The sequence below is a fragment of the Caretta caretta genome, chromosome 6 (genome assembly GCF_965140235.1).
Source record: "Caretta caretta isolate rCarCar2 chromosome 6, rCarCar1.hap1, whole genome shotgun sequence".
NCBI lineage: Eukaryota > Metazoa > Chordata > Testudines > Cheloniidae > Caretta > Caretta caretta.
In genome coordinates, this window is record NC_134211.1 from 46,008,052 (window position 1) to 46,036,029 (window position 27,978).

Sequence of the window (27,978 nt, forward strand, 5' to 3'; positions counted from 1 at the left end):
ACCAGCTGCCCGTACGAACCGATCACAGAAGAGGCACGGGGTCTGCAGCTCTGCGAGGTCCTCCTCGTCCTCCCAGGCCTCCTCGCCGCTGCTGTCAGACCGCTCCGGCATCTCCGCCTCGTCCTCCTCCACCGGCCCCCGGCCGGGCCCCGGAGCTGCGGGCACAAGGGAGAGGGGTGAGCGAGCCGCGCGCTGCCTTGGGGGCGGGGGGACGGGACCGGGGCTGCGCGGGTACCCACCTGCGGGGGCGGCCGCCCTGGAACACATCTCGAGACCACGGCGCGCGCCCCGCGCCCGACAGCCTGCCCACGTGCGCGCGGGGAGTACACCGGCCGCCCCGCCCCCACTTCCGGGTTGACGCTCCATCCATCGCCCAATAGAGTTCGGAGATAACGCGCGTGGAGGGGCGGGGCCGAGGTTACGGCGCCGGAAGGAGAATGGGCCAAGAGGGGCTCCTCTCCCACGAGTTTGCGGGGAGCGGCCCCTGCTGCCCGGCGAGGGAATAGCCCCCAGACAGCCGGTGGGGAAATGCCCTGGCCAGTGTGAGAGGGGCGGGGCGCAGGGCCCAGCGGGCTGCCGGGAGCGGGTCGGGCTGACTGCGGGGGAGGATCCCGGGCTTCGCCCGCCTGCGCGGTGTCCCCGCGCTGCCCGAGTGCGGCAGCGGGCTCAGCATCACGCCGGCTGGCCAGGGTCACGGGGCCCAGGGAGGCTGTGCGGGCAGAGCGCAGCAGCCGCGGGCGGGAGCGGACAGCACAGCCCGGCCTCGAACCCCCAGCGTGCTACCTGCGTCCCATGGCCCCTCAGCCTGGGCTCGGAGCGCCTCGCTGCATTGACCCGCCGCGCGGGGCCGGGCCGCGCTTTGCCCCCAGCGAGCAGAGAGACCGCCCCAGGCCGGGGTTTTCAAGCGTTTGTTCTGGCGACCCCGTTGAAGAAAATCGTTGATGCTCGCGACCCAACGGAGCTGGGGATGAGAGGCTGGGGTGGGGGGGGGGCTTCAGGGCTGGGGCAGAGGGTTGGGGTGCGGGAGGGGGCGTGAGGGCTCTGGACTCAGGGTGCAGGCTCTGGGGTGGGGCCAGGATGAGGGGTTTGGGGTTCAGGAAGGGGCTCCAGGTTTGGGGGGGCTCAGGGCTCGAGATGAGGGGGTTGGGGTGCAGGAAGGGGCTCTGGGTTTGTGTGGGGCACAGGCTTACCTTGGGCGGCTCCCTATAATATGCAGCCCCTTATACTAGCTACTCACAGCACTCCTAGCTCCTTTGCCCACAAAGGTGCAGTGTACCCCAGTTTACTGGATGTACCTTAATCACTGCTCCACTGTAAACCACACAACACTTGTGAGCACTTAAATAAACCTTCTTTTGTTTTATTATGAGAAAGGGTAAAGATTTAACTAGAATTGAGAGAAAGTGATGGAAACAAATGGTTCCCATACAAAACAAAATCATAAAACATAAACATAATAAAATAGGGTCCCCCCTCACTACAAAGGTCAGTCTGCGGCAGAGCTGGCTGGTTTCACAGGAACCAGGATTCAGTTTTTCATGAGAACATCACTGCTCCCCAAGATGTCTCCTCAGTGAAAGGATCCAGAGTGCCTTTTCCCACTCTGTGTTATGCTTAAACCATCAGGGTGATTGTCTGTTGTAATGTTCCTTTTTATAACCTCCAAGTGGTTTTGATTGTTTGCAGTAGGCTCTGATGGTTTTCCATTAAAAGTTTTGGGATGGAGCAAGGCTAGACAATTTAGTCTTGATTACATCACTTGTTAATCAGCATGGGGTGACAACTCCCTCCTGTTCAAATGGGCTATCACTGTGACATATTATCCGCTGGTGACTGTTATTCCAAGTCCATAAACTGGGGTGGCCAACTTGTGGCTCCATATGCGGCTCTTCAGAAGTTAACATGCAGCTCCTTGCATAGGCACTGACTCCGGGGCTGGAGCTACAGGCACCAATTTTCCAATGTGCCAGAGGTTGCTCGCTGCTCAACCCCTGGCTCTGCCACAGGCCCTGCTCCCACTCCACCCCTTCCTGCCCCCTCCCCTGAGCCTGCCATGCCCTCGCTCCTCCCTCTTTCTCCCCCCCCCCCCCTCCTGCATGCCATGAAACAGCTGATCTGGAGGTGCAGGGAGGGAAGGGGAGGGGCTGCCGGTGGGCGGGAGGCGCTTGGAGCTGATGGGGGGGTTGCTGATGTATTACTGTGGCTCTTTGTCAATGTACACTGGTAAATTCTGGCTCCTCAGGCTCAGGTTGGCCACTCCTGCTATAAACCATGCTTTCACTATAAATACATTATTCCTTAACTATTACCTGTACATACATCTTGCAATGATTATGAATCTTGACAAGTTACAAGTTTTCTCTAGATACTTCATATTACTCTTTATGGCTAAATATTCTGCAAGATGTGTTTGGTGTAGTGAGTCTGTCAGGTCTGACATGAGAGTTGTTTCCAAAGAATGGGCAGAGACCACCTGTACCTGCTGTTGTGGGGGCGGGAAGGAGGACAACACAATTTAAAGGTTTAGCTGTTCCCAGAACAGTTCAAGTCACACACCCCTCAAGTACGACCCCCCTTACCCCCAGTTTCCCATCCTGGAAACCGGAGGCCTCTCCCCATAAGGCATAGCTTGGAGCTCACTGTCTCTTGACAGCTGCGAAGCAGGGAAGGGGGGCAGTCGCACCAGGTGACTGAATGGGGATGGCAAACCCTGGCAGAAATTTGGGGGGAGGGGGGATTGTGACCTGATATGCACCCCCACACACACATCACCTCTGAGCAGAGGAACCTTCTGCAAAGGAGCCTCAATGTCACAAGCTGCCCCACTAAGCTAAACAACCCTTAGAGCTGCTCCCCAGACCTGGGAGAAGGAAGTGAAGAACCCCTGGAGCTGCAGAGATGCACTGAGGGGCATAGGTACCGAATCCATGGGTGTCCAGGGCTGGAGCACCCGTGGACAAAAATTAGTGGGTGCCTCTGGTTTCCAGGAGGGGAAATTGAGGGTAAGTGGGGCCCTACCTGAGGGGTATGTGTGTGACTTGAACTGTTCTGGCAACAGCTAAAACCTTTAAATTGTGTTCTCCCCCTCCCCCAGCAGCCAAGCTCCCCTCAGTGGCTCCTGCCTGCCCGTAGCTGGGCTGATCAACTCTTCCTCCTCCAACTGCCTCTTACCCACTGTGATCAGCTGTTCCACAGAGTGCAGGAGGCACTGGGAGGGAGGAGGCAACACGGGGAGGGGGCAGAAAGAAGCAGGGCTGGGGCAGGAAGGGGTAGGGGTGGGACATTGGGGGATGGGGTGGAGTGGGGGTGGGGTCTGGGACCGAGAGGGGGTTGAGCACCCCCCCAGGACAACTGGAAGCTGGCGCCGTGCTGAGGGGTAAGGTACAGATGTGGGGCTAGGAGGTTGTATAATTGATGGACTCAGGGGACAGCAGATGTAGAACATGGGGGCAAATAATTAAAATTTTAGGGTTTCAGGAGAAGGGGAAAGGGAAGCTACTCACTATCATGGAGCATTTTATACAGATCTTTATAATTTGATCTCAGTGAGAGCTCCTGAAGCCAGGGCTAAAAATTCCCTTACTCTATATCTCTGGAGAGTTCCCCCCGCCCAAGAGTCCAAAAATCAGAAGCCAGATTAAAAAGACCCACATCTTTTGAATTAAATCTCATTATTGGGGGATGGGAGGTGACTTACTCATGATTTTTGAGCTTTTGCGGGTGCTATACTATTTACATTTAAAATGCAACATGCTATTACTAAATGTTTTCATCTGTATGTTTACCAGGCCCAGAAAGCTGATGATTCCACCTTGTGGGGAATGAGAGGAAAAACAAGTACAATATAAGAGCCAAACCTGCACTAGAAAAATTTGTTTAAGAAAAATAATACATGTCCTAAATTAGGACCTGATTCCATTTAAAACAAAACAAAAATCAAGAAAGAAAATGTAACATGCACTCTCCCTAACATCAAAATTATGCAGCACCTGCCATTTTTAGTAACATTTTAAATATATTTTAACAAATATTTGATAAGCAGAAAACATGTTTAGGCACAGGACTTTAGTACTAATTATTAAACAATACAATTTAATTTATATTGATTTTACAGTATGCAGTGTCTGTTATTAGGTATCATAAAACATTACTTTACATAGCCTCTTTTTAAGACTTGGAGACAGTAGTAACAACAATATTAATAATGGAATCAAGTATATTTATTAGTCTGTAATATACATCAATGGCCATACAGTTCTTTGCCTTTTTGTTGCGTAAGAATTGCATACCATTACTTTTTATAGTAGTACAAGGCAACTAGTATAAGGGACAGGTACCGGTTAGCATGTGACTGGGAAATAATGCAAAAAAACAAAATCAAGGAGATTAAGAATTATAAGTGATCGCTAAAATAGCCATTATCTATTAATATCATTTTTGGTATTTGCCATTTTAGCTATTCTATGATTGACTGCTCCGCCTAGCTATAGATTTTTCTTTACTTGATTATTGTCTTGATTCCAGAAAACTCCTCTTCTCTGGCCTCTTTGACATCTGCAGTGCCCTTCTCAAGTCCATACAAACTACTCAAATGCTGATATATACATACACGGTGCTTTGCAAACAATCCTTGCCTCAGTTGACTGTATATATCACGTGTATATGTGGATTGTAAACTGCTTGGGACACAGATTGCATCTTACTATATGTTTGAAAAGCATTGTGTAAATTTATGGCATCAAATACATATGTATGTAGATCTGTGACAGAGAAAGAGGGAGATAAAGGACCAGGTCCTCAGCTGATGTAAATCAATATAGCATCATTGAAGTCAATGGAACTACTCCAGTTTACACAAGCTGAGGTAGTAATTATTACTATTACTACTTATCTTATTGCTAAGAATTTAGAGAGAATAATACAATCAGGCACTTAACATATTGCTAGTTACCATTTTTGGATTTAAATTATTTCTTAAAGGAAATTAAAGCAAAGTGATTCTCCCTTTCTTATCAAAGATGAGTGTCAGTGTGACTAGTTAAAAAGAAATTAAATATCTAAAAAGGCAGAAAAATCATCTGTTTCAAAGTTTGGCACCTGCTTTTTACTATTTATTGTAACAAAGATCCTTCATTTTCATTCAAAAGGTACAATAGCTTTCAAAATTATTTTAATTTTCAACATTAAATACTGATGGATGTAAAGTGTGAGGGCCACCATCAAGGAAAATAAGCTGTGTCATACCAGGTCAGACCAATGGCCAACAAGTCTACTATTCTGATTGACTCTGTGCCTGACTGAAAATCAATCCATCTCCCAGTGAAGCTAACTGGAGTCTTTCCATTGATTTGAATAGGAATTGGATCAAGCTCTAATTGTACAATGAAGTATACAGAGGGGAGGTGGAGGAGCTGGAATCTTTCCTGCCCCCTGAAGTGATCAGTGTATGCCCTCCAGCACCTGAGTTGATTTCTCCATTTAGTTTGCATAATTATCAATATTAATATGGTCCATGAAATTATCTGGCCTCCCCTTTAAATCCAGCTATGCTGTTTGACTGTGACACATCCTCATATGTGCAACAATAAGCACTTGCTGAGCACCCCTCCGGCACTGGTAATGTCGGCTAAGCACTGTAACCTGGTTAAACTGGCACAGCTCCAGAGGGATCCATACTGATTTTTTGGTGTGACATATAAACAGGTTCAAGCCCAGTATAAACTAATGCAGGTTTAGGGCTTTGGTTTTCATGTAGAAAGATACGGTCATGTATTTCCTTTTAATTTCCTTTAATTCTTGTATAACTGGGGTAGTTGTAGTACCCTCTGAGAAGGTCAAAGCAAATTCTTTTCTGCTAATTCTGGTCTTTCCCCTATTTGTATTCCACCGACAAACATGGTTTCCCTTCCCAGCGACTCCTATCTAATCTTTCAAATCAAACTAGAATGCATCATGTTTGTTTCAGAAACAATTCATTTGAGATAGCAAAGATGTTGGGTGATGACTGTTATCAGCATAATTATAGATGTCAAGTGCCCTGGGGACAGTGCTTATTAGTTATTTGCCATTGTACAACCAGCAGAGGGAACACCAGCACTACTTTTTGTGATTCAAGTATTTGAGCTAGTGGCCCAAATTCTAATTAGCAGCACATTGCGTCCCAGTCAGATACTGATCTCAGTTACAGCACAGTAAATCCAGAGCAACTCCACTGCTCTCAGTGGCATTATGCTAGATCTACAGGGGTGTAACTGAGAACAGAATCTGACCCAGGGAATTGTGGTATCCCCTCCAAAATCTGGCTTTCTTCTTCTCTTTCCTACTCCTATTTTAAGCAAAGAAGGGGCTCAAATACAATAGTAGTGACTGAGAACAGTTTATACATGGATAGATTAGATTTTAAAAAAAAAAACCACATTTGGATCCAGATTAGATTCTGAGTAGGCTTTTTGTTCAAATTACTCAGCCCCAGAATCACAAAAGTCACTCTAAATTTCTACTATTTTGGGTTAAAAATCACCTGTGAAGAAGTCAGAGGATTTTGTGACATTGAAACCAGAACATTGGCCTCTTAAGTTTTAGATCTGACCCAGTACCAAAACCATAGATTTGAATCTGGAAATTTTAATTTAACATCAAAAACACAACCCCAGTGAAGTTTGAAGGGGGTTGATTATTTTAGAAGGTCTCCTTTGGACCCATCTCTGATTATAAAAATTTTGAGGTATATCAGATTAATAGCGACTCTTCAAACATTGTTTATCAAAATCAACCATTGTTACTGATAAAGATTTTTTTCTATAGGGTTTCTCCAATATAATGTATAATAAGGAATCCCTAAGACTAGGAAACAGTATGAACTCCTTGCACAAATATATATTTTCTTGTTAATTAATCTACACAAGAACCCTTGGCAAGCCAAATGGTTCCAACTTTATGCAGCAAGGCTTAGTTGCAATAAACAAATGACTTAAAATCATTAGATAAATTATTTTTCCCTCTACACTTAGTCAATAACATAATTACTGGCACAGATTCGACAGCAACCATTCTCTAAACGGTCCCTGGCTGACAGCAGCAAAACTAGTAACAGCAGCTTCTTTGTGTTATACTGAAATTCTCTCCCACTGAAGGGGCAAAGGGTCACTGATTGCATAGTCTTTGCTCCGTTGCACACCCTTTGCTAATGTTCAGTTCTGAGAATAACGGACTGAATGTGCCACACAGTCTTGTAACTGAAACCTTTTTTTCTTATTACATATATTAAAATACTATTTAATAAATGTAAGGCACCTGTTCATTTGGATCAATGCATGTAATATGCTGGATGAAAATCATACTAAAAAATTCTGCAGCAAAAGTATAATTTTCATTCAATACATCTTGAAAAACGACTCCTATCATTGTCACAATCTCATAATCCTTATAAAAGGATTTGCATGGTACAGCACGATTTACAATGTAATGGATTACTATTTCATAATCCTGGGGCAGGAGGAAGAAACCACAAATGTTTAAGAAAATTTTACTGCATTGCAAGCTTTTTCCAGATCCTGAAATAGGAATTGGTGATGATGCTAGAGAGGGACAGAAGTGCACAATATCTGATCACATCACACCAGTTAGCTGGTCTTTGTTTCATCTTGGTTTCCAATCCTGTGGATATCCTTGTTCTCTAACAGCTCCACCTTCTTGTCACTCGGGATTACTGCATTGTTCACCATAGCTCTTGCTAATGTGGACACGGGCACAGAAAGTGCAGTAATAGACATCGCATGAGAGAGGCAACCCAGAATTTTTCTAGCACACCATTCTAATGGACGTGACTCTTCTCTGTCACATAAAATCAATCTTTAAAAAAAAAAAAAGAGAGAGAGAGAGAGAGAGAGAAAAAGACCGATTAAGAGGAAATGATAAATAGACAGCAAACACAGTTTCCACTCACACTTAATCACTTACGCAGGTTTAAATATAGTGCAGTGATCGAAGTTAAGTTCTTCAATTTTAACTTCTGCTTCACCCTAAAAAAACAAAATCCAGGACATGAAACAAGGACCCCAAAGTTACTGCTCATCATTCTAGCATGCTTAAAGTATTGTCAATACTATCTTGATAAAGATTCTTCAACTTTGACAGCAAAAAACTTCTAGGACTTTTGTGTTATACTCCATAGGTTACTACTACTGATCTGCTTTTTTGTCTCCTGACAATTACAAAAAACCCAACGAAACAAATTATATACACAAAATTGCACATGCAGTTAGCCTATAGCAAAATATATCACTGTTACCCACTCCTCCTTTCCCCCTACCCAACTATTTTCACCCTCCACTACTACCCGTACTTCTGCGCTGCTGCTGGCAGCGGTACTGCCTTCAGAGCTGGGCAGCTGTAGATGAGTGGCTGCTGACTGAGGGCCCAGCTCTGAAGCCAGCAACATGGAAGTAAGGGTGGCAATACCATACCATACCTTCCTTACTTCTGCACTGCTGCTGGTGGTGGCTCAGCCTTCGGAACGGGTCTTCCGGCCTGCAGCCGCTGCTCTCAGCTGCCCAGCTCTGAAGGCAGCGCCGCCACCAGCAGCAGCGGAGAGGTAAGGGTAGCAGTACCGCAACCCCCCTACAATAACCTTGCAAACCCCCATGACTCCTTTTTGGGTCAAGACCTCTACAATTACAACACCGTGAAATTTCAGATTTAAATAGCTGAAATCGTAAAATTTATTATTTTTTAAATCCTATGACTGTGAAACTGACCAAAATGGCCCTACCCATAAGGCATGTTTTCCAATCCTTTATCATTCTTAGGGCTATCCTCTGAATGCTCTTTAGTTTATTAATATCCTTCTTGAATTCTTGATACCAGAACTGGACACAGCATTCCAGTAGCAGTCACACCAGTACCAATACAGAGGTAATATAACCTGTCTACTCCAGATCAATATTCCTATGTTTAGACAGCCAAAGATTGCCTTAGCACTTTTGGCCACAGCATCACACTGGGAGTGCACGTACAACTGATTATCCATCAAGATCCCAAAGTCTTTTCAGAGTCATTGCTTCTCTGGATAGAGTCCCCCAGCCTCGAAGTGTGGCCTGCAGTCATTGTTCCTATATGTATGACTTCATAATTGTCCATATTGAAATATGCATTGTTTGCTTATTTACCAACCAATTCAGTTTACCAACCAATTCAGGTAGTTCTAAATCAGTGACCACTCCCCCAATCTTTGTGTTACCTGTCCTCTTTGTCAGTAATGATTTTATTTTTATTTTCTTCCAGGTCATTGATGAAAATGTTAAATAGCATAGGGCCAAGATCCAATCCCTCGGGGACCCCACTACAATTACATTTTAAGACCATTTTGATTTTGTATTGTTCTTGTTCTTAATCAAAATATTCTGTGGCACTATGTCAAATGCTGTACAGAACAGGAGTATAATATGTTAACACTATTACCTTTATCAACCAAATTTTTAATCCTATAACAAACATATCAAGTTTGTTTGATGACTATTTTCATAAAGCTATGTTGATTGGCATTAATTATATTACTCTCCTTTAATTCTTCATCAGTCAAGTCCTGTATTGGCCATTCCCTTAATCTGCCTGGAATTGATGGCAGGCTGCAAGCCTATAGTTGCCCAAATCATCCTGCTTACCTTCTTGTGATGGGGAGATGCTCTCTCCCCATCCTCTGATGCCCCAGAACTGCTCAGACCCACTTTCACTTTGTGTGCAGGCTGTATTTTATTCTAAATCCAAACACTAACTCAGTACAGTACAACATCGCCATTTTAACCTTTACCTCTTTCAACACTTCTTTGCTAGGGCCCTAGGAGGAAAATAGATTGGTCAGTCACTCTCTGTCTCACTCTATGTTAGAAGTTCCTTCATTCCAGTCTCAGATAGCCCTATCCTCCCTCATAACACTTCCTTCCTGTCTTTTTATCAGGTTGTTCATCTAAGGGCTAATTAGTTCCTTACCTCCTCAGCCTCACCTTCTGATTAGCTAATTATCCAATCAGCTGTTATTGGCAGAACTAACCCGAGGCTACAGTGATCAGAGTGCTGACCCACCCTGTCAGATCTCAGCACTCTGTCACACCTGTTTAAATATTAGCGTAACATTAGTTTTCTTCTAGTCCTCTGGAACTTCTCTAGTATTGCAAGACCTACTGAAAATTAACATTAATATTAAAGAAAGCTCCTCAGCCAGCTTTTTAAAGTTTTTGGATGCAAGTTATCTGGACGTACTGATTTTAAAATACCTGTAGCTAACTTCAGTAGCTGCAGTGTATCTTCTCCTGAGTTATTGTTAGAATGGAAAGTAGTTGATCATCATCATATAATATGAATAAATCATCTGGCTTTTTCTCAAACACAGAATAAAAGTATTTATTCAACACTTGTGCCTTTTTTGCATTATTAACAACAATTCTACCATTTCCAGCTAGAAATAGACAAATACCAGTGGTAGGATTTCCTTTGTTCCTAGTATACTTTTTAGCAGAGTCCTTCTTCTCCTTAATTCTGCTGGCCAGAGATTTCTCCTTGCATCCTTTTGTTTCCCTTATCAATTTTCTGTAATTCCTAATTTGTATTCACTATCAACTTCCCCTTTTTTTCTATTTGTTTTTATATAAGTATATATAGACTTGGCAGAATTTGTTTTTGTTTCTTTTGTAATTTTAATGGGTTTCAAAAATTTCAAGATTTATTTTTAAGCTTTTTAAAACTTTTATTTAAATTTTCAGTGTGCAGAATTATGGGTTTTAAGCATTTCTTCCCTATTTTTATTTATTTAAATTTTCACAGTTGCAGGAAATTATGGGGGGGGAGTGTTAGATAATAATTAAAGGATATTAGACACAGATTCAAAAAGGTAAAGCTTTATAACCCGTTAAAAGAGAAACTGCAAATATTATGTGTAAAAATTTTAGCCTTAAATCAAACTCTAATAAGTTCTCAAGCAACATATTTCTTACTTTGCTTTTCTGTAATTTTCTATTATTGATGGAAATACTTTTTCATTGTTGTGTGTGTTGATGTTTATCAACATTTACCAATAAAAATCTAATCTTTCCAAGCGATATATTATAGCTTCTTTCACTTCCCCGGCTGGTTTTTTTGTTTGTTTGTTTTTTAAACCATTGTAGTCTTTTTGGATTTTGGCTTTTTGGGCATCTAGTAAAATATTCTTATACTGTTCCCAATTATCATTCAAATTTTCCTGTTTAAATTCTCTCTTAGCTGATTTGGCTTATAATTGCTTTCAGCTTTGTGAAATTGGCCCTTTTAAAACAGCAAGTATATATATATTTCTTGTTTGGAATCTGTTCTGTTTGCACAAAATAAATGTAATCAAATTGCAATCACGTAATTAACCTGTGGAGCTCATTGCTACAACATACAACTGAAAAGTAATAATTTAGTAAGATTCAAGAAAGGATTCGACATTTCTATGAAAAATTAGAACATCCACAACTACGTTATACAGGATAAAAGTGTATACAAAATTTAAACGCTCTCATGCTTCAGGGTATAAGCCAACCACTAATAGACCTAAGTTAGTAAGAATTTCTCCACTGGGCAAGTTAGTCCATAATTGTGTATTAAGGGATTTCCTTCATCTTCCTCTGAAGCATCTAGTACTGGCTAGTGCTGGAGATGAGATACTGTATTAGATGGATTATTTGTTAGATCAAGTATGGTAGTTCCTATGTTCTTATGCCTGAGCTCCCCTGTGGGAAAGCTTATGGAGGGACCTATCAACAGTTTTCAGTCTCTGAAGATCTCAGTTACATAGCATTTTTCATTCAGAGATCCAGGTACCTCACAAAGATGAGCAACTATAACTATGCCCATTTTACAGACTGCAGAACAGAGAGGTTAACTGATGTGCCAAGGAAATACAGGTAATCAATGGCAGAGCTAGGAGTAACACCCAGATCTCTTGACTCCCACTCGTGTACCATACAGGTATGAACCATGGTTGTTATAAAAAAGACCAATCAAAATTATCTTCCTTTTTGTTAACACTTGTGAGAAGGGAGAGTAGGATTTCTATAACTTTTGGAAGAAGAATGTGGTAGATTGGAATTAATATGTCAATCATTCATATTTACATAGGATCAATTTATTGAGTAGAAAAAATTATAAAAATTTTATGAGCCTTGTCTCTGTAACCTCAGATGTAAGGCAGACAATAACCTGTTTTCAAGGTTAGCACATTCATTCAGGGACAGAAAACATCTGCTGATTACAATCATCAGTCATTATCTGTATACACCTTTAGGCAAACTAACTTTTAAAAGCAACATGGGAAAAACAAAGTGAGTGATTTTGGAAAAAAAAAATTCAATGGACATGAGATAGACAGTAATATCCAGTGTGCAGAAATACTTGGCACACCACTTTGAGTGGGTGCATTTGACCAGGACATGGGTGGTCAGGGCCAATGGTCAGAGCAGGAGTCAGTAGCCAGGAATTAGAGCCAAGGGTCAGAGCTGAAGTCAGGCAAGTCTGGGAACAAACAGAAGCTACCACAGTTGTGGGCAGATGGTTGGAGCAGCCACTGAATTGCAGCTGCTACTGGACTTAAGAGCCGGTCAGCTGATCCTTCCAGCTGATCAGGTGGCAAAGCCAATCAGGCCACCTACTGCAGCTACACTTCTTAGGTAGCCCAGAAAGTGGCTCTGCTCTGGTTCTTGACTGGGTGATGTGATAAGCACAAAAACCTCAAGTTTCAGGATAACAACCATGTGGCACCTTAGAGACTAACCAATTTATTTGAGCATAAGCTTTCGTGAGCTACAGCTCACTGCATCCAATGAAGTGAGCTGTAGCTCACGAAAGCTTATGCTCAAATAAATTGGTTAGTCTCTAAGGTGCCACAAGTCCTCCTTTTCTGATTGCAAAAACCTCAAAGAAACTGAAAATTACAATAGGGCTGTGAGGATGGAGAGACTATCTGAGGAGAGAGGCTTCTTGCTGACAGGTTGCTCAGGAAGAGAGACAGAGGGTATGGGGACATTAACACTAGAGGATGCATTTTTCATAAATGTAAGATGTTGCTCATTATAATTATGCCCACCTCGCTAAACTCTTACTGAGTATAAGACCAGATATGATCTGTCGACCCATCACTTTAAGAAGGTTTTCTCTCTTGCTTTTGATTAAAACTTAAGTATTTAGTCTTTGTCTGCACAGGGGGTTTTCTCCAGTTACAGCCATTGGCGACGAGCACTGGGTCCCACCTAGTTGCGCCAGCGGAACTTGCCTCCGTTTCAAGCAGGGGTTGGCACCACTGGTGCCAATAGCAACATTGCCTACCTACACAAGAGGTTTGCACCAATGCAGTTACATCAATGGCTGTAACTGGGACAAATCCCCAGTGTAGACAGGGCTGTAGATTGTTTTGAGGTCAAAATCACTGAGGCACTCAGGCACACTTGGAAGTGAAGACAGATTTCTGACTTCTTCTGAGAGAGGACATCTGAGAGAACTATATCTACCCTGGAGCAATTGAATGAGGCAACCCCTAAGAAATACTAGGCATTTAGGAAGAACTGGGATGGCCTCAGGTGACTTGCACCATTACACTACCGCACGCTTGAGTTTCAACTCAGTTCAAACTGAAGTAGCTGTAAATGGTAGCATTAAAAAACATATACGGTGGTAACTTACCTGTAGGAATTAGTTCCAAAATGAACCTCTGCAAAGCAAAGTCAGCTCAAACCACTAGTAAACATGCTGGGGAACAATGCAGCATTGGTGAGGGGGATGAATAAGTAACCTAATAGGATTTTCCATTTGTAAGATGTATGATTCTGTGAAAATATATTTTGATTGAAGGAGCTTCTCTGGAGATATATTGTTATTAAGACACTCAGGAAAACAAGAGGCATGAAGAATCTCTCTCTCTTTCCTCTCTGAAATCCTGGCCCTTTTGAAGTCAGCGGAAGTTCTCCCATTGATGTCAATAAGACCAGTATTTAATCTTCCGTGTTTATCTTAGGCCTTGTCTTCACACACACAAAAAGTTCTTAACTTGAGTTACCTAACTGGAATTAATTAACTCAAGGTAAAATCTGAGTGCTGACAAGGCAGGTTGTAGTTTTTACATGAGTTAACAGGTTGAACTTCAGATAAAACAGATAGGGCCAGATTTTCAAGGGAGCTCAGTACCCACTGTTGGGGCCAGACTTTCTTTTCGAAAACCAGACCATAAATGTCAGAATGGGAGTTAGTAGGCACTGTGCACTTTGGAAAGTATGAACCTTATTTAGGTGCATAAATGGAAGCTGAGATATTTTAAAAATCTGATCCAAATTGTGGGTGCTGAGCACTTGAAAACATGGCCCCACTGGGCCAATTCTGTCCTCTGTTACACAGGTGTAACTTTTCTGGAAGGCAGTGGGAATTTTATTCACATAAGAGGACAGAACTGAATCCTGAGAAGCCCTAGATAGCAACAATGTAGTTGAATTGTAAAAAAACATAGAAATTAGAAATGAAAAAGAACTTGGGCCAAATGTTCAAAGATATTTAGGCACCTAACCAGGTTCGGCACGTAGGATGGATTACAAAGGTTTTTAGGCACCTAACTGACATTGAAATCAATGGGAGTTAGGTGCATAGTTACCTTTGGGAATCCCATCCCTAGTGGGATTTTCAGAAGCACCTATCCGCAACTTTAGACATCTAAATACCTTGAAAATCTGGCCCTTTATCTAGTCCATCCATCTGCCAGTGCAGGATTATCTCTGATAGTAAATTTTCTAGTGTTTTTTTTTTCAATCTAGTTTTAAATTTCTCAAATCGCTCGAGCTGTCTAAGAATCTTCTCCAATTTTTCTTTGCTTAGTTTTATTCCTGGTTAACCTCCCCCTCTTTTTGGATAACTGCTTAAACAATTCACTGGGAAATTTTGACTTTACACACTTAAGCCGTACAGAAATTTCTCCAGATTATTATTATAAGATTTAGATCAACCTTGATTTTTAAAATAAAAAAATACTGTGCTTATCAGCTCCATTGCTAGATACCAAGAGGAAGTGTTTACAACCGCCAGCTTTTGCCGACTCTGCTGACATGCAAACATAATCTTGATCAACGCGAACAAATCCATCCTAGGATAAAAAATTATTTGAATTAGAGCCAGGTCAGAAGAATCTACAGAAGAGGGAAAGTGTGTGGGGTGGGGGAAAGCAAAACTATAAGTGGGATAAAATCCAGTGATTCTCCGTTTTCTTCCAGATCTCTTTCATTTTTCAAACAAAGACTGAAGAGAAATTCCATGGTACTTCATTTTAGAAAAGCATTTCATACTTAACTAAGCTAAGGATGGGTAAATGGTTTCTAACCATTAGAAGAATGAGGTTCTGAAACATCCGCCCAACAGGTGTAGGGGAGGGGGCAACTAGGTAGTTTTAAGATCGCTCTTAATAAATTTATTACCAAGAGGTTGCCCGCAATAGCAGGGGTCTGGATTTGATGACTCAAGAGCTCCCTTCCAGTCCTATTTAAGTCAGTAATTCAAAGGTTGGTTGTCTTATTTCTGCAGTTGAGCAGAATCTTTGAAAAGCACACTTTTGTAGACGCCAGATTCCTTCATTAACGGCCCAATCTTGAAAGATCCTGAGTGCATCCTGAGAAATATGGAGTGCCCTAAATTCCTACTGAAGTAACATCATAGGGTCTACTCCTGCAAGCACAGGTTGGCTGTATCTGTCCCAATGTAGAATTTAAAAGCACATAGAAAACAAAAAGTAGCCAAATATTTAAGTTATTTAACCCACGGTTAAGTAAATTCCTAAATGTTATCTTTGTTTAATTAGAAGATTTTAAAAGCAGATAAACAAGGCATCTACAAGTCATTCACCAGTTAGGAGAAAAGAGAAACTGCCTCAGAACATTACATAGTAGCATTAGGATATTTCTTAGATTTCTGGGTACACTTTCAGTGTCTTGTTTTGTAAATGTGACAAAACCTCAGCCCTTCAGACTAAATGGAGATTTTTGCCTTACAAAACTAATAAAAAATAGAAGCTTCCCTCAATAAAACTGCAAATGCTGCTGATAAATATTAATTCTAACTTTTTTTTTGAAAGGGCTTGTTTGGGGTATTTCGAGTAGTAGCCGTCTGCTTTAAATCTCTCATTCTTTGTATCAGCTTCTTAAAAAAAATTAGCCAATCAGGAGTCCCTAGACCGACGCTGTCTCTCTCAGTTAATCCAAGGCCAGTAAAGGGATAATTTGATTAAACTGAGACCCTAATTTATTTAGCTTTAGTTCTGGATCAACCTCTCCTTAATAGAGTGCTGTCGTCTCCAATTGTTTGATGAAAATTAAAGTGACATAAATACCATGGGACTTTTTCAATCTGATTAGTCAGCTAACTTGCATCAATACTACCCCAGCCATCAGACGCTGGCGTCCTTCCTTTCACAAGCCTTACTAACAACTGACAACTTCTCCTTGAAGAACTGGCACCCACTCAGACCCCCACACTTAACCCATCATCTCTCCTCAATGGGTCCTGTTTGACAAGGTGCCCACACCTTTTTCCACTGCTGTTCCCTGGACAAAGCTAAATATTGTTTTATTAGCAATCAATAGCCTGTTAATCCCAAATGATTTCACAAATCCACTGAGTTCTCAAACTGATTATAAACATTCATTTTTCTAAGCTGCTAAATTCAGATGGGTTTTCTCCTTTCCTCCCTCCACCTCCAACATGTGGCATTTTAATTGAGAGCAAAACCTCAACAGCCAAAAATGCCTGTTGTCTTTAATGTTGCATTTAACTGGCTATCAATTTTCAAAGACTTAACATACACTTTATATATGATCAAATCTTTGGCACAATAAGCTCCATAGATTTAGGATCTCCATGAAGATTTCTACTGGATCCTCTACTTTCTAATCTTCCATTTAAAACCAAACAGTAATAGTAAAGTTCCTACGCCTTTCTTTTGCCTTCCCTGCCCCATACAATAGTGCATTCTTGTTGAGTCGACAGCCAGGCAGAATGAAACAGCCACAGCAAAAAAACAAACTTCTAGTTACAGTATAATAAATGGCAACACAGTTAACTAACTGCTGAATGACATACTCCATGTTCAACAATTGGAAAGCCTGGTACATTCTGATGGCCCATTTGTTTGTATAATGGTCATGAACATTTCTTCTTTGAAGTCAGAAGAGGATGAGCCAGGGTGGCATTACGAACACACTATCTATTGACTAATTCAGCCTCGCCCACCCATAAAATCTACTTTCTTCACCTTACCACAATGATGTTGATGACTAAAGGCATGTCTTCACTAGCAACGTTAAAGTGCTGCTCTCCCCGCGCTATAAAAAAAACCCATCTCCATGAGGGGAACAGCTACCAGCGCTGGCAGCACAGCTCCCGGCATTGTTGCACTGTCTAGACAGGCACTTTACAGCCCTGAAACTTGCAGGGCTCAGGGGGATGTTTTTTTCACACTTCTGAGTGAGAAAGCTGCAGCACTGTAAAATGGCAGCGTAGACAAGGCCTAAGGAAAACACTAATGTTTACTTATCCACCAAAGAAAAAGGTTACTTGCCTGAGACAAACAGGCGGGTAGAATTTTGCAAGTCTAGACTATTCTATATATGCCCCTACTTGGTTGTGTAATAAATGTATTTAAGGGAATGTCTACACTTACCTCTGGAGCAATTGATCCAGCAGGGGTTGATTTATTGTGTCTAGTGAAGACGCGATAAATCAACCACCGAGCGCTCTCCCGTCGACTCCACTACTCCACCGGAGAGAGAAGCATAGGCGGAGTCGACGGGGGAGCGTCAGCAGTCCACCTACTGCAGTGAAGATACCGCAGTAAGTAGATCTAAGTACGTCCACTTCAGCTACGTTATTCACGTAGCTGAAGTTGCATAACTTAAATTGATCCCCCCCAGTGTCGATCAGACCCTAGTGTAGAACCTGCTCTCTAAGTCATCATTTTTGGCAGAGGCTGTGCATATTGTGGACAATTCTGCATCACAAGTTACAAATGAAATATTACAGAGGTAAAGTTTCAAATAGATGATTTTGTCATGCTGAAATTTCAGCTCTGCATCTAGGCTCAGTTAACTTGACAGTATCCACTTGAAGCATAATGTTTAAAAGGTCCCCAAAGTAGATTCTTTTAAAGGAATCTTTTCCACATTCTGTATTTCTTTCCGTACAAAAAAAATCTACCTTACCAGACAAATATCACTCACAAGAGTGAAACAAAACATGGGCCCAGGTGGTAAAGCTTTAACTTAGAATCAGAACTAAATCCAAATTTTCCTAAATGTGGGGGTTGGGGGAAGGAGTGTTAGCTGTTCTACTAAAAAAAGAAAAGGAGTACTTGTGGCACCTTAGAGACTAACAATTTTATTAGAGCATAAGCTTTCGTGAGCTACAGACTAACACGGTTCTGTTCTACTGTTTCTGCGCTGATTGAAAGAAGGGAGTGAAACAAAGGGATTCGTACAATACTTCTGCAAAGTGAAAACTAAGCAACGTTGTGTATTTTTGCTTACTGCTCCTCCCTTTGCTTTTGTGGTACCAAGACAACAGAATCCAACATCATGACCTTGAAATGATGCAGAATATTCATCCAGTTTTTCGAAGTCTACCACCTGTTGATTCTAAAACACAAGGATACAAAATAACATGAAAACATTAACAGATAAAGCAGTGTTAAAACTGACACCAAATATGCCAGTCATATGACTTACCACATTTTGATATGCCACTTCTTCAAAAGTCAGTTTTCTACGTCCTATGATGGTGACATTAGAAAACAATTGCTGTTTCAAAATTTCTTTTAACAACTCTTTGCCAGTTGCTCCTGATGCACCAAGGATAAAACAAGATTTATTATGTTTCTTGAAGTTTTCACGAAGGTTTTGTATGTTCTCAAGCTCAGCCATTCTGTATATGAAAAACAAAATCATACAGTTCTTTAAAAGAGTCACAGTGGATTTTTTTAAACATCCTTTTGTCTAGTGGTAAAGAAGCAGACTGATTGTTTTCTGTTATATCAAATTTACTGTGTTTTTGTTTAATAGTAAAAAAGAAAGGTTTAAATGTTTTAAGGACTTTTTCATTGAACCATGTCTTCAGTCTCTCAGGACCGTTCTCAAACTGTGACAATTTGAATAAATGATTTTTTTTAAATGAAGAGTGAAATGTTATGTCTCATTGACATACACTAGGAAACCCGTCATTGTAACAGGGAGCTGGAAAATAACTTCTTTACCTTTAATCCAAAATAAGAAATTATCCTTGAAAGTGACTGAGAATTTGGCATGTTTCATATCTCCCTAGTAAATCCCATCCCGATTGCCTATTATTCAGTATCCACCACAGGGTGGGGGTGTAGGGGTTATTTCTGGAATTCTGCTGGGAAAGGTAATAGTATGACATACAAGAGCTAATTATCCCTAGTCATAAATAGCACCTCTCTCTCTAATAAATAACTTGAATGCCCTCTGAGTGCAGAGCACCAAAGCCTTGGTGGAGGGGCAGGGGTATGTGCTGCTGATATCCTGGCTGGCAGCACGAGGAGGCTCTTGGAAGTATATATAATACTGCGGGGGCTGGTGATCTCTAGTTACAAAGAACAAACAATGCTGATACCTAGTTTTTATATATTGCCTTTTATTGATAGATCTCAAAGAGCTTTACAAAGGAGGTAAATATCATTACCCCCCTTTTACGGATTGGAAAGCAAAACAGGGGACTACATGTATCCTGGAATGCAGTGACAATGAAAAGGAATTAGGGGTCGTGGTAGACAACCAGTTGAACATGAATTCCCAGTGCAATGCTGTAGCTAAGAGGGCTAACCCAATCCTTTGATGTAAAAGCAGGGAGGTGGTATGGGCCCTGTATTACAGCATTAGACTGCAGCTTTGTGGGGAGTTGCTGACTCAGTGATCTCTCTCATATTGCAAGTAAGTTGATGATGATTTTGTAGACTTGTGGTCTGTCTGTTCAATGCCTCAGACCTCCAGCCTGGTCATGGTTTCAAGTCCGCCCCTTTTAGCGTACATATAAAAAGTCCAAGAACAGGGAGGTCTTCAGGATCAGATAAGAGATTCAGGGCTTCCCACTTAGTTTGGGGTCTCATGGTCCAGATTCCTGTATCTTCAGGACCTTCCATCAACTAGGTTTCCCGCTGAGGGATAGGCTTTTATAGTTTTCCCTCTTCAGGCAGTGGTAGGGGAGTCCAGGCCCACCCTCTCTACTGAGCTCAGATGCAGAGCCCAGTGGTAGGTAGCTAAGTCCTGCACCCTCAGGTACTATGTGGCTGCCTCCCTGGATCACTTCCTACAAGCCCCCGTTCTTCCCACAGGGTAAAGTAAAGAACTGAACATAAAGATAAAGTCTCTGACCTTCAGAGTCACAGGCCCCTTCTTTGTAGGCTTGGTGACAGCAATACAGCCAGGCCTCAGGCAGCAAGAACTCCTGCAGGGTTCCTTCCCACGAGTTTAACATGTAGATCAACTCACCTCCACTGTCTGCCTTCCACTGACCCTACTCTGTTTCCCTTTTTAAGTCCCTCCTCAAGCCAATGCAGACTTTGCAGGTGTGGTTGGGCAAAGCCAACAGGGTTCAGAGCAGCTCCTTAACCCCCTCTTGTCAAGTGTGGGGTCTGTATACTCTATTACAAGGAACTACTAGATAGTCTAGTCTGGCCTCTTGTATATCACAGGCCACCAACACCACCCAACAGCTACACATGAAACCCAACAATCGAAACAAGTTCAAAGTATTAGAGCCCACAGGAGACTAGACTGTTATATGGCACAGGCAGAAAATAGGAGGGTTTGAGATGCACCAGTGCTTGAGGCCCCTGCAATAGCAGGGAAATGATTAAGTAAAAAATATCCAGATAATCCTGGCAAGTGACCCACATCCATATGCTGCAGAGGAAGGTGAAATACCCTGTCCCACAAGGTCACTGCCAACTGACCTGGGGAGAGTTCTTTCCTGACCCCACATATGACAATCAGTTAGACCCTGAGACTGTGAGCAATAACCAGCCAGCCAAGCAACTGAGAGACAAAGCCCTGGCCCACCCCACCCAATTTCCCCATCTCCAGCTGTGGAAGGGGATTTTAAAAAAAAAACTCTCCCAGAATACCTTGGGGGAGATGGGAGAATCTCTTCTTGACTTCTGCCAGTGGCCTGCTGAAACTCTGAACCATGAGCTTTAGGAACACAAGACATGAACCTGAAGTGATCCCCAGGGCTGTTGAGCCCTGCCTCCTACCATCACAAGCAACCCTGTCATACAACTGCACTAATAAATTTGTCCCACTTTCTCCAATTAACCATAGGAACAATTTACCTAGGGATGTGGTAGATTCTCCATCATTTGAAGTACTTAGATCAAGACTGGACGTCTTTCTAAAAGACATGCTATACTCAAACAGAATTTATGGATTTGATGCAGAAATTACTGGGTGAGGTGAGGTTGTTATGCTGAAGGTCTGACTGGATGATCATAATGGTCCCTTCTGGCCTTCTTTAAGGCCATTTCTAAGAATTAATAAATGGCCCTCCCATGGCTGTATATGGCCCAATTTTACAGAGCTGCCACATTCACAAATGTATATTATAGCAAGCCTGTGCTGCATGAGGGCTTGGAGGATACAGGTGAGATTTGGTAACAACTGCTGCCCTATAGGCACCTCAAAGTCCTTCAGATGCCTCAGAAGCAGAGTTGCTGCTATCATTATGGTGCTGGCAGCACCACTCACTGCTGAGCAGCGCATGCATATCTGCATTACCTCATCCCCTCCATCAAACCCACTCTGAGCAATTCCCAGAGTAACCCCCACAAGTCCACCAAATCACCATCAGCTTACTTGCAATATGAGAGAGAGAGAGAGATCAACTGAGTTAGCAACTCCCTACAAAGCTGTGTTCTTCGAAGAAGCAGGTAACTCTGAGCACTCTCACTCAGTAGACATTGATCACTCTCACCACACGTTCCACAGATATGCTCCAGCCACACTCACAATGCATCTCTCACTCCCCAAACACTCCTATGTTAATGAGGTTGGGACAATCTTGCTGTAGAACCAGTCACTGTACCTTTAAACCAGTGGTGAATTTGACCACACCCAAGGAACCCTGATCAGCTCAATTAGGATAGCTATTAGATCTGCCACTGGCAAAATTAAAACACATTAGTGGGACACAGGATCTGACCCAACATATTTAGGATAGATGGGCAAATAAATTTGATAGATAAGACAGAAGATATACTTGTAATATTATCTTCCACTATCAATGATAGGTTCTTTAGAATTCAGAAATATAATGTTTCTACATTTATTATGCAGTCTTTCCTATTTGTATAGGTATGCATTAATACACATAGATTAAATCAATATCACTTGATTCATTGTCAGCTTGTGGACCCATACAGTTGGGTCCTATAGGGGCCGATTCAGAAGTTTTTGAAGTAAATTAAAAGTAGCAGGCTTTGGATCAGACCTATACCATTGTACTTAGAATCAGAGAGGATCAGAAATGCATGTCAGTAAATTAGAAGTTTTCATACCATCCCCCCAGGACTGTTCCAGTATTTGCCACATATCTGAATTGCATATTTCTGCAGCAGAGTTGATTTTCACATGGATGAAGAGAGTCAAAAATTTTAGCTACATTGTCTCTATTTAATTAAGCACACTCTATACCCTTAATAATTCAATAGCATTCTATCATAATGGTCTAAAACACTACAGTTTATAGCATTATGTTGGTTTTTCGACTATGGAAACAAGATTGGAATCTATTGTCATAATTTTTTTAATAAGGACAGCTACACATTTTAAATCATTTTTACTTTTAATTGTTGTACTCCTCGTTGTTCGTAATATTTGTAATACCATCTTAAAAACCAGAAACTAAATATCTTTCTAAACTACTTTGTCCTACTCTGAATTACAAAGTACGTAGCCCCTGTTCCTATAAATATAAACTCAAATGTGGGTTTGCAGGACTGGTCCATTTTTGCCATGGAACACCACATTGTGACTGCTTTTCTTTGTTTCTTCTTTTCCAGTGAAATAACATTCTGCATCACTGATGAACACTGCTCTGTGACTACAACCAAGCACTATCAAATTGTCATCCACTCCATTTGTGTGGGGTGTGGGGGTTAGGGAGTCTGGTGTAGTTTAGGATAAGTAGGATTTGCAGAAATCAATTTTAACTGACAATCAATTCTTACTCCCACCAGGACTTGTAAGCTTGTGAATTTTAATAGTTTTTTTTTAATATAATACACTGAAAATAACTGATCATTATCTGGGTAAGCTTAATACCAAGCCAAGAATTGCAATCACTACTTACTCTGCCACAGAAACTAAAGAAGTAAACAAGTCAAACTTAGCCAGTGAGAGTGTGTTAAAGGTAACAATGATCTTGTGCAAGCCATAAATCTGGTAACCAGAACTGTGTTGAAATTATGGTTGCATCATTCTACCAACTGAAGATAAGTCCCAGGCAGACTGTGAAGACCTACGAAAGGATCTCTCAAAACTGGGTGACTGGGCAACAAAATGGCAGATGAAAGTCAATGTTGATAAATGTGAAGTAATGCACATTGGAAAACATAACCCCAACTATACATATAAAATGATGGGGTCTGAATTAGATGTTACCACTGAAGAAAGAGATTTTGGAGTCATTGTGGATATTTCTCTAAAAACATCCACTAAATGTGCAGCGGCAGTCAAAAAAAGCAAACAGAATGCTGGGCATCATTAAGAAAGGGATAGATAATAAGACAGATATATCGTATTGCCTCTATATAAATCCATGGTACGCACACATCTTGAATACTGTGTCCAGATGTGGTTGCCTCATCTCAAAAAAGATATATTGGAATTGGAAAAGGTTCAGAAAAGGTCAACTAAAATGATTGGGGGTATGGAACAGCTTCCGTATGAGGAGAGATTAATAAGACTGGGACTTTTCATCTTGGAAAAGAGACAAGTAAGAGGGGATTTGATAGAGGTCTATAAAATCATGACTGGTGTGGAGAAAGTGAATAAGGAATTGTTATTTATTCCCTTCTTATAACACAAGAACTAGGGGTCACCAAATTAAATTAATAGGCAGCAGGTTTAAAACAAACAAAAGGAAGTATTTCTTCACACAATGCACAGTTAACCTGTGGAACTCTTTGCCAGAGGATGTTGTGAAGGGTTCAAAAAAAGAACTAGATAAATTCATGGAGGATAGGTCCACCAATGGCTATTAGCCAGGATGTGCAGGGATGGTGTCCCTAGCCTCTGTTTGCCAGAAGCTGGGAATAAGCTACAGCAAAAGGATCACTTGATGATTACCTGTTCTGTTCATTCCCTCTGGGGCACCTGGCATTGGCCACAGTCCAAATATAGGATACTGGGCTAGATCGACCATACTGGGTCAGACCAAAGGTCCTTCTTATGTTCTTATGTACCACCTACATGCAACTTACAAAATAAAACAATACACCTTAAGTTGCATCAGAGCAGATGTACCTTTTATTCGTATTTTACAAAATTACAAATTGTGCAAGACAAGTCTATGAAAAAAGTTTCCTGTATTATTCTTACCTTGTTCCTCCTCCCACTCCCACAGGCTTGTTTATTTAACCACCTGTTACATCTTTAGATTGAAAACTGCTGGGGGCAGGGACTGTCTTTTGCTACATGTCTGTACAACACTGAGCACAATGGGGCCATAACCAGGCTGGGGGCTCTAGGCACTACTCTAATACAATTAAATAATAATTATAGCAACATTCTTTTTTTCCTTCCCTGACATGGCTCAGTATCCTTTATATTGATCATCTTTTTTTTGATCCACCAAAATGTTTCTACTTGTATTTGGTCAAGGCTAATTACATATACAAAGCTTGGTAAGAACAAGGAAAGGGCCTGTACACTATGGCCCTCTTTTATTAAGTGCCTGGTGAGTTCATTAAACATCAGGATGAATATAACTATTATAAATTAATTGTTAGTTATCAACTGGATGTTTGGTGCCAAACAAGCTGCAAAGCAATACATGATACCTACCCCCAAGCAGCATACAGTGTAAAGGATGGATTGTAACCTTACAATTCAGGCTAAATAAGGGGTAGTTTGTAGCTGTACTCCCCCTGATAAATCTGATTTGTTTTTTTAATTGCCAAAACATGATATGGGTGGGTTCATATTTCTCCACAACCACTGATGGAAACATTAAAGGTGTACTTCTCATTTATACAGATGCAGCTCTTTGTACGTAAAGCTTTGTTTACATCTGGGATGTTTTGCAAATATCTCCTACTGTTGCTACTTGTTCATCTCCACCCTAGTGTAGATGGCCTGCTGATTGCTACCAACATTTTAAGTGCTATGTTGGGTAGATCATGTTCTCAGAGCAGGGTTAGATGATGCTAGTGGCAGCAAAATTGTACAAGGCCCAAGAGAAGAATTTGGCCCTAAATCTGTAAGCAATTCAAAATGTGCAACAGTTTTTGTTAAGTCATTATCTTTTTTAAGTCAAACAAAAGTACCCAGGTAATTAAAGTGAGACTCCATCCCATCCTGGCAAACAATGACCTGGCCTATGTTATTCATACCATTACCACCTCTTGGCTGCACCACAGCAATGCATTATACCTAGACATGAAGCCATCAACTAATAGGAAACTCCAGCTAGCACTGAATGCTGTAGCATTCCTCAGGAACACAAGCTTCCATGAACAAATCTAATTTCAAGGTCTCAGTCTGTATCTTCAAGACACTCAATAGCTAGGGCCAAGGATATCTGAAATATTGCCTAAATATTTTAAAACTCCAGGATGAAGACCATGATCTACAACTTAACTCCTCCGGCACAGTGGAACATTTAATCAGGGTAGCCAAATGCAAGTTTTTGGTAGTACCTTTTTCAGTGTCTATAAAACGTTTTTTTGTGAATTCTAAATTTCAAAACCCTAAATTCAAAGATACTGCTTGATGACATCTTGTCATTGTTAAGCATTTTGAAATATGTTGAGCACTTATTATCACCTCCTCTCCTGATTCACAAGCTGGGTGATGATGAAACAACTTTAATTGGATTTCAATTATTTTTTAAATGAAAACTTCCAAAACAAAGAATTAGTATGAACATAATTAGCTAGGAGGTACGTGTGTCTGTACTAGCAGTATACCTTGCTAATATGTCCCCTCCACGTGCCCAAATCAACACACAAGGCATATTCTTTTTGTACTCTCAGAGCATGCTTACTTAACAAATTCTTACACGTTCACTCATAATAATTAATTTCCCAGTATTGGACAGTTATAGAAATTAACAGATTTTAAATCAAACACATGGCCAGCTGTTTTCTTGAGGCCCATGTCCCAGGAATATGGAAAGGCATATGGAGTGACATGTACATTGAAACCACCTTCATGAGGTATGGCCATGGCCATGGCAGCACCATTAGGATCAACCTGAAACCAAAGACCCTAAAGACATGGGCTCTTAGCCTCCACATATGCAGCTGACAGGTGGTAGACACTGCGAACATAGATGGCACCACTGAGACATAAATACAAGAGATCCACAAAGGAGAAATGAAGTCAAGGATTGTTGAAGATACAAGGGACAGAGAAGCCATGAGTAAGAAGCTAGAGTTGTGCATGGATACCTAAGCACCCAGTGGCAATAATAGATATTTTCAGTGGTCTTGTGGCACCACCGTCAGTCAAAGTAGACAACACACTTACAATTGAAATTAATCAAATGCAAGAATTTGAACATAGCTGGCCCAGAGTCCTATGATACAATATCAAGGATAGCAGAGGCACTGGTAATGACAAAAAGCATGTACAGGTTTGTCCAACAAAGATATCTGACACTAACCTTATCTATTCAGGAGTGATAGGCCTACAAGCAAGTTCATAAGAGGTTGTCCTCAAGAATATATTGTCACATGAGTTGATTTCTGTACCAAAGTAAATGTTCACTGACTCTGGTTACATAAGGACTGCAAAGGCTAACTCTAACCTAAAGAAGCAGCTGCAGACTGAAGTGTCAACTGGACATACTTCATGAGAAATCATCTGCACAGCAATTGATGATTTCATAATTCTTTGGGTAGTACAATGTGTGACATGCACCCCATAAGGCTTTATGGAAATATGCTTATGAATGTATATATGATATAACTGGAATATGTTTTATGCTACATATGCCATGTAACATATCTATGTAAAGGTTATGATCTACTGAATATATTCATCCTATTTGTATGCATGTGTCGTTGTATTCGAAGTTATGAATATTGGCTGTATACTTGTTTGATTTTAAATGCCCTTAGTAAGGCATTTAGTCAGCTTCTTTAGAAAGGAATTTGCAAGTTAAGTGCCCAATTAAGAAGCACTTAATGGACAATGGATCTTGGAAGGCTCCAATCCACATAGGAAGTCTACATGAGGACGTTCAAGGTAGCATGCAAACCATGGCTGCTACCTGTAAGTTGTGAGTCATGCATGGACATGTGACTTGCCCATGTGACTCCAAAACTCCATCTTGTAGCTGGAATTCTACACAGGGGGAGGGAGGGGTATCCACCCACAAGAGAAAGTCTATTTAAACCCCTGGGAGACCCCTCCATTTTGTCTTCAGCTGGCTAAAGAGATAGCCTCTCCACCCTCAAGGATACTTGAAAGAAACTGGAACAAAGGACAGTAACTACAGGGGGTGTGAGTGACTGCTGGACCCAGACTAGAAGAAGACTAGTCTGTAAAAGGAAGCTTACTGGAATTCCTCTGAGGATGAGGTTTTTATCTGAATTCAGTTTTCTTACTGTATTAGACATAGATTTGCGTGTTCTATTTTATTTTGCTTGGTAATTCACTTTGTTCTGTCTATTACTTGGAACTACTTAAACCCTATTTAATAACATCA

General features: G+C 41.4%; 2 protein-coding genes and 1 long non-coding RNA gene across 3 annotated transcripts in view; 1 reads left to right on the forward strand and 2 right to left on the reverse strand.

Annotated features, from left to right (window-relative positions):
* The window catches only part of PRMT3 (protein arginine methyltransferase 3), a 102,647-nt gene extending 102,267 nt beyond the window's left edge, over positions 1-380 (reverse strand). Inside the window, exons 1-2 of the mRNA XM_048854255.2 lie at positions 240-380; positions 20-155 (exon numbers count right to left, since the gene is read on the reverse strand). Coding sequence (XP_048710212.2) covers positions 20-155; positions 240-366 — 263 coding nt within the window. The 5' untranslated portion in view covers positions 367-380. The remainder of the gene's footprint in view (positions 1-19; positions 156-239) is intronic.
* Positions 92-27,978, forward strand: LOC142072518 (uncharacterized). The gene is made up of 2 exons (XR_012668919.1): positions 92-176; positions 23,105-27,978. It is a non-coding gene; the product is annotated as an uncharacterized LOC142072518 (long non-coding RNA).
* On the reverse strand, positions 7,439-18,953 carry HTATIP2 (HIV-1 Tat interactive protein 2). The gene is made up of 5 exons (XM_048854790.2): positions 18,759-18,953; positions 18,561-18,668; positions 15,014-15,133; positions 7,960-8,021; positions 7,439-7,851 (listed from the first exon to the last, which is right to left on the reverse strand). Exons 1-5 carry the CDS (start codon positions 18,951-18,953, stop codon positions 7,623-7,625), a joined length of 714 nt encoding a protein of 237 aa, XP_048710747.1. The 3' UTR covers positions 7,439-7,622.

Bases quoted from the DNA above. Each gene is read 5' to 3' on its own strand.
- HTATIP2 (XM_048854790.2), bottom strand. From the start codon at position 18,953: ATGGCTGAGCTTGAGAACATACAAAACCTTCGTGAAAACTTCAAGAAA. The intron at 15,134-18,560 runs GTAAGCAAAAAT...TTTTTATCCTAG, and splicing joins CAAAAGCAAAGGGAGGAGCA to GATGGATTTGTTCGCGTTGA. The intron at 7,852-7,959 runs GTAAGTGATTAA...TTTTTTTTAAAG, and splicing joins TGCACTATATTTAAACCTGC to ATTGATTTTATGTGACAGAG.